The following is a 7,500-nucleotide window of genomic DNA, read 5'->3' as shown; positions in this document are numbered from 1 at the left end:
TTCCAAGCAAGAAAGTGCATCTGAACTAAATAGCAGACAAAGTCCCAACTACAACTCAGTGGCTCATGGCCACACTTCTTTACCAGAGAATGCAGAGAAAGAAGCAGATTACCTGACTGAGACTCCAGCTCCTACTTCCGGTGGCTGGCCTTCTGCCATGGCTGCGGACACAACCCACCCAGAAGGCCACGCCCCTTCTGCTCACAGCCATTCACCACAGGCCGAGGCCGACCGGCTAGCAGCCGAGCATCACCCAGCACGGCCTCACAGACACAGGGCCAGAACAGCAGCAGGCGCTCCACCTCAACCTGAGAGCAGAGGGAACAAGGACGGCCTTGTGAATGCTTCCTCATCTGCTCAAACCAAATAAAAAGTATTGTTTATGTGCTGGAAAATTCAACACAATCAAATTCATAGGTCTATTGATATGAATTGGGACACTGGACTGATGATCCTGACCATCAGTCATTCATCCAGGAAACAGGTCAAACTGTTGGATATGGAGCTGCATCACTTTGAGATAAGAAAGAAAATACAAAACGGATTTTTTCACAACTTAATATGGCTTATCCTTAATGTCATTCGAGCTGAAAGATGTGGACCTGGGTCTTCTGCTCAGGTGTTCAGAGCACATGACCTGTAGAGACCACACGATTATAATCAGAGTCCAAAGGGACGACTGACTCCAACATAACGCGGTCCTTGTAAAAGGCAGTGGAGCTACCTGGTAAGGTGTAAAGGGCATGAGGTTACCTGGTAAGGTGTAAAGGGCATGAGGTCACCTGGTAAGGTGTAAAGGGCACGAGGTTACCTGGTAAGGTGTAAAGGGCATGAGGTCACCTGGTAAGGTGTAAAGGGCATGAGGTCACCTGGTAAGGTGTAAAGGGCATGAGGTTACCTGGTAAGGTGTAAAGGGCATGAGGTCACCTGGTAAGGTGTAAAGGGCATGAGGTTACCTGGTAAGGTGTAAAGGGCACGAGGTTACCTGGTAAGGTGTAAAGGGCACGAGGTTACCTGGTAAGGTGTAAAGGGCACGAGGTTACCTGGTAAGGTGTAAAGGGCACGAGGTTACCTGGTAAGGTGTAAAGGGCACGAGGTTACCTGGTAAGGTGTAAAGGGCACGAGGTTACCTGGTAAGGTGTAAAGGGCATGAGGTTACCTGGTAAGGTGTAAAGGGCATGAGGTTACCTGGTAAGGTGTAAAGGGCATGGCGTGCTGGAGACGTTCCTCTAGTGAGCAACAATGACAAGAATACAATGAGGGGTGTGACGTGTTCAAATGTTCCCTGGTCCACTAGTGCTGATCGGTTCTAGTCACACTGAATGAGAACAGTGAGGATCCAGACCGCTTGCATTTAATTGCACAAATATGTAAACACGATTCAGGCTACGAGTCAACCCGTGAGATTGACCGAAGTGAAAGCGGAAACAGCTGCCTTCGCAGCTGCTACTGATCCTCGGTGTTCTTAACAAACATGCACGGGGCTCCAAGTGTCTCCGGCTCGTGTTGACATTACCTGCAGTGACGTGAGCTCGCGCTGGCTGCAGAACTTCAAGGCAATGATAGCTGCTAGCTTACGAGGCTAACTAGCTACCAGCTAGTAGCAGGCGAACCCCCGGCCAGGCAAACGTCCCAGTAATGAAGCTTCTGAACCGAAAGCCCGCGTTAGTCCGTCTCCATGCAGCGGCCCCGCTCAGGGTGAGCGCGGTAGTCCCGGTGTCTCCACGCGAGGAGCGACACAGGAGCGACACAGGAGCGTTTAACGCGAGCGCACTGACACGAATGTCATCCCGGCGCTGTGTGTCCTTGTCCGGCCAGACCCGCGTCACGCAGCACGTCGTGATGCTGCCTTCACGGCCGTAGGAAATACGGGGACGATCAATCTTCTTCTTCTTCTTCTTCTTCTTCTTCGTCTTCGTCTTCGTCTTTGTCTTTTTCTTTGTCTTCTTCTTCTTCTTTTTCTTTTTCTTTGTCTTTTTCTTTGTCTTTGTCTTCTTCTTCTTCTTCTTCTTCTTCTTCTTCTTCTTCTTCTTCTTCTTCTTCTTCTTCTTCTAGGGAAGCCCTATCCAAATAAAAACTCTACTAAATAAATAATGACTCACAAAACACCAAGCACAATCAAAAATAAATTTCAAAAATAATAATAATAAATACAAAATAAATAAATAAAACAAATAGTTTTATATATATATATATATGTATATATATATATGTATATATATATATATATATATATATATATATATATATATATATATATATATATATATATATATATATATATATATAAGGCAAGACCTCGTTACTTAACACATTGGCTACTCCGTTAACTACTATCTCAGGGATCCCGGAGGAAATAACATATATATACATATATATATATATGTATATATATATATATATGTATATATATATATATATATATATATATATATATATATATATGTATATATATATATATATATATATATATATATATATATATATATATATATATATATATATATATATATATATATATACCTACACACAAACATTCAACAAACTAAATCATAGCTACCCAACAAAACTGGTTTCTTTTTTAGGTTTTGTAGCGTGATCGGAGATCTTGCCGGGGGAAGAGGAGAGGAGGACGGGGGGGATAGGAAGGCAAGACCTCGTTACTTAACACATTGGCTACTCCGTTAACTACTATCTCAGGGATCCCGGAGGAAATAACAATCCTCATCCGATATGAGTATAATGTCTTCGGTCTTTTATCTCACCCGGGGCTCAATCGTTAGGACTTTTGATTATTTCGTTAAGTTGTAGGTTTTGTTGAGGGTGTTTCACAGCTCTATGCTGTCAGGTCTCCACAGTGGGCTGTAACTTGTCTCAACCCGTATAGCGAGTGTGTGCATCGTCTACACTTCTCTCTGCCTGTTTGACACCATCTCATCATTATACTGACACTGCACAGTTTTCACCCAGAGATACTAACCTTATGTCTCTTTGGTAGATTCAGTCGTCACTTCTGTATCTCACGGTTGGTGGACAGGGAAAGAGCGTTAAATTGTTCTAAAGAACCAGAACTTTGTTTGGTGTCAGTCACTTACCCAATGGTAAGGCTGAGATTTATTATTTAAGCTCCAATTACCTACAACAATTTCAACTCATTGAAACAGTGCTCAGTGTCAAAAGTAAAAATGAAATAAAAAGTAAGTTCAGAGCAAGTAAAAAACACTCTCTCTCTCTTCTGTGGTCCTGCTCTAGACTGCCAGGCTCTCTTCTACTGATAGCAGAAGTTTCCCTTCAGACTGAAGCTGAGCCCTGTCCTCCAGACTCTAGCTGGGTTCCCTGTCCTCCAGACTCTAGCTGGGTTCCCTGTCCTCCAGACTCTAGCTGGGTTCCCTGTCCTCCAGACTCTAGCTGGGTTCCCTGTCCTCCAGACTCTAGCTGGGTTCCCTGTCCTCCAGACTCTAGCTGGGTTCCCTGTCCTCCAGACTCTAGCTGGGTTCCCTGTCCTCCAGACTCTAGCTGGGTTCCCTGTCCTCCAGACTCTAGCTGGGTTCCCTCTCCTCCAGACTCTAACTGGGTTCCCTGTCCTCCAGACTAAAGCTGGGTTCCCTGTCCTCCAGACTCTAGCTGGGTTCCCTGTCCTCCAGACTCTAGCTGGGTTCCCTGTCCTCCAGACTCTAGCTGGGTTCCATGTCCTCCAGACTCTAGCTGGGTTCCCTGTCCTCCAGACTCTAGCTGGGTTCCCTGTCCTCCAGACTCTAGCTGGGTTCCCTGTCCTCCGGACTCTAGCTGGGTTCCCTGTCCTCCGGACTCTAGCTGGGTTCCCTGTCCTCCAGACTAAAGCTGGGTTCCCTGTCCTCCAGACTCTAGCTGGGTTCCCTGTCCTCCAGACTCTAGCTGGGTTCCCTGTCCTCCGGACTCTAGCTGGGTTCCCTGTCCTCCAGACTAAAGCTGGGTTCCCTGTCCTCCAGACTCTAGCTGGGTTCCCTGTCCTCCAGACTCTAGCTGGGTTCCCTGTCCTCCAGACTCTAGCTGGGTTCCCTGTCCTCCAGACTCTAGCTGGGTTCCCTGTCCTCCGGACTCTAGCTGGGTTCCCTGTCCTCCAGACTAAAGCTGGGTTCCCTGTCCTCCAGACTCTAGCTGGGTTCCCTGTCCTCCAGACTCTAGCTGGGTTCCCTGTCCTCCGGACTCTAGCTGGGTTCCCTGTCCTCCAGACTCTAGCTGGGTTCCCTGTCCTCCAGACTCTAGCTGGGTTCCCTGTCCTCCAGACTAAAGCTGGGTTCCCTGTCCCAACACCTAAGGGCTGGGAAAGGGTGGATAAGGTTTTTCTCCTGTTCTAGTAAAGTTGCATATTAAGTCTAGTCTTCTCTAAATCTGTTCTTTCAGACCGTGGTCTGGTGAACAAGAAGAGTAAAAAGCAAAGTCCGAAGAGAAGGTCGAAGAGACCTTTTCCTCTGTGTGCATCACCTCTTGTACCTCACAGACACACTTAACCCCTCCTCCTTTTCTTTAAGGGTCAGTCCTAGATCTTGCCTCGAAGATAAGCTGAGGGTTTGTTGCCTCATATGGTCAAACTGGCTGCTGGACCCTAACACACAGGAGAGCTTTTTACGTTTACTCATAATATAGAAAAGATTATATAATATAGCAACTTACAGCATCCTATGCATTTTATACAACCTAATCACAAACTGTACTTTAAATAAAGACCAAACAGTAATTATATTGATTCAATGGTTAAAAAGATAATGGTTATACATAAGAATAGAATCGTTATACATACAAAATTAAAATGGTTATACAATAATAAGAAAATAGTTATACGTTTTTAATGATTACACTTTTTTACTTTCATAATTTCTCCATCTCTCAACAGTTTTTAATGAATTTGATATCAAACTTCTTGCGTTCCACTGTAGTACAATCATACTGTCCTATATCCTGGTCCTCCTGGCGTCCTGTCGTCTCCGAGTCTTTTATTAAGATCCTCCCAGGATGCCCCTTTCAGACCAAAACCGTTCTCTCCTCCCCTCACTAATATTTTGTTTTTTTCTGTTTTGTGTTTGACTTGGTCGGTACAATTGATAACATAAGCCATAAACAGGATCAAGTTCTCCACTGTCAGGGCTGTATCGGATTCCTCGGACAAACCTGCCTCTGCTCTGTTGGTTTGGTGTCTCATTCATTTCCATTTGTCCTTGTACCCTCTTCATAGCCTCTGAATAGCTTAAATTGTTTCCTGTGTTTACCTGCTGGATTTGTACAGCCCTCTTCCTGACTTCACATCCACTATATGTAACCCTGTGTTGACCCTCACAATTACAACATTTATCCTGAACATTATCCTAACACACACCTCTGTTTCTCTTTACAGACTGCTGCTATACACCCACACCTCTGTTTCTCTTTACAGACTGCTGCTATACACCCACCTCTGTTTCTCTTTACAGACTGCTGCTATACACCCACACATCTGTTTCTCTTTACAGACTGCTGCTATACACCCACACCTCTGTTTCTCTTTACAGACTGCTGCTATACACCCACACCTCTGTTTCTCTTTACAGACTGCTGCTATACACCCACCTCTGTTTCTCTTTACAGACTGCTGCTATACACCCACCTCTGTTTCTATTTACAGACTGCTGCTATACACCCACCTCTGTTTCTCTATACAGACTGCTGCTATACACCCACCTCTGTTTCTCTTTACAGACTGCTGCTATACACCCACACCTCTGTTTCTCTTTACAGACTGCTGCTATACACCCACCTCTGTTTCTATTTACAGACTGCTGCTATACACCCACCTCTGTTTCTCTATACAGACTGCTGCTATACACCCACCTCTGTTTCTCTTTACAGACTGCTGCTATACACCCACACCTCTGTTTCTCTATACAGACTGCTGCTATACACCCACCTCTGTTTCTCTTTACAGACTGCTGCTATACACCCACCTCTGTTTCTCTATACAGACTGCTGCTATACACACACCTCTGTTTCTATTTACAGACTGCTGCTATACACCCACACCTCTGTTTCTCTTTACAGACTGCTGCTATACACCCACACCTCTGTTTCTATTTACAGACTGCTGCTATACACCCACACCTCTGTTTCTCTTTACAGACTGCTGCTATACAACCACACCTCTGTTTCTCTTTACAGACTGCTGCTATATACCCACACCTCTGTTTCTCTATACAGACTGCTGCTATACACACACCTCTGTTTCTCTTTACAGACTGCTGCTATACACCCACACCTCTGTTTCTCTTTACAGACTGCTGCTATACACCCACACCTCTGTTTCTATTTACAGACTGCTGCTATACACCCACACCTCTGTTTCTCTTTACAGACTGCTGCTATACAACCACACCTCTGTTTCTCTTTACAGACTGCTGCTATATACCCACACCTCTGTTTCTCTATACAGACTGCTGCTATACACACACCTCTGTTTCTCTTTACAGACTGCTGCTATACACCCACACCTCTGTTTCTCTTTACAGACTGCTGCTATACACCCACACCTCTGGCATTTGTAGCAGCGAAGCGGGGGAGGGATGTAGAGGATACATCCTACTGTAACTCTCTCTGGAAGTCAAAATCAAAGTCATTTTTATTATCAATTTTGTGCAATTTGCAAACATACAGAAGATCGAAAGTATGTTTCTCTTCTGTCCAAAATATAGTGAATTGTGCAATAGTAATAATAATAAAGTGCAAAAAACAGTTTAAACATTTTAAGAAAGAACAACATATAACATATAGACAAATTAGGAACTATTAAGACTATGAAGGACTAAACTATAAATAAATAAATGACTGTAACACAGCATTCAGACATGTGAGTCTAAAAGAGGACGGAGTTAGACTCCGTCCTCTTTTTGTGGGCCAGCAAGTGGCAGAACTCTCATAAACTATAACACTATTATTTACAATGCCATCATATTATTTCCAAAGAAGTGAAATGCCAGTCAGAGTGTCTCCTCTGATTCTCTGCAGCTGCTCACTTCCTCCCCCACAGACACGTTTGCCACTGTTTTTTTTGTTTTGTTTTTGTTTACCATTACCGTAATGGACCTTCTCAGCGTGCAGAATCATTTGGGTTTACGTTGATGGCGTAAGTATATGAGGAGTTACGGTCACATTAGCGTTGCATACACTTTGCATTTTATTTTCTGTCGCCGGCGACAAGCTCGCACTAAAAAGGTTAAATCGGCTGATTCTTGACAAACCGACCACAGATTTGCTGCTTAAACAACTAACTTCTCTCCTGAAAGAGTCCTAAAATGACATCGTGTGACTCAACAACAGTAGTATTCACAGAACAACTTTCAGTTGAGAGTTTTCTCATCAAGTCCAGAGAAGATCGCATATAACAAGTAAATACATGAAATAGCTCCACCTACTGGTAGAAAGGTAAACCTTTACTGTGGTCTCATACAGGCTCTGCTCTGTGTTCACTCAAGAAACGACACAATACGATAAAAC

The 7,500-nt window shown here is 44.2% G+C and overlaps 1 protein-coding gene across 1 annotated transcript in view; it reads right to left on the bottom strand.

The window, feature by feature from the left end:
- cunh6orf136 (chromosome unknown C6orf136 homolog) overlaps positions 1 to 1,814 on the bottom strand; it is a 16,483-nt gene extending 14,669 nt beyond the window's left edge. The window contains exons 1-2 of the mRNA XM_068599079.1: positions 1,517 to 1,814; positions 113 to 308 (exon numbers count right to left, since the gene is read on the bottom strand). Coding sequence (XP_068455180.1) covers positions 113 to 211 — 99 coding nt within the window. The 5' untranslated portion in view covers positions 212 to 308; positions 1,517 to 1,814. The remainder of the gene's footprint in view (positions 1 to 112; positions 309 to 1,516) is intronic.
- Positions 1,815 to 7,500: the final 5,686 nt, after the last annotated feature.

The sequence above is a fragment of the Clinocottus analis genome, unplaced genomic scaffold (genome assembly GCF_023055335.1).
Source record: "Clinocottus analis isolate CAN_PGR_092001 unplaced genomic scaffold, fCliAna1.0.p SCAF_43, whole genome shotgun sequence".
Lineage (NCBI taxonomy): Eukaryota > Metazoa > Chordata > Actinopteri > Perciformes > Cottidae > Clinocottus > Clinocottus analis.
The sequence above is the reverse complement of the archived record's forward strand: the minus strand, read 5'-3'. Positions and strand labels throughout refer to the sequence as shown.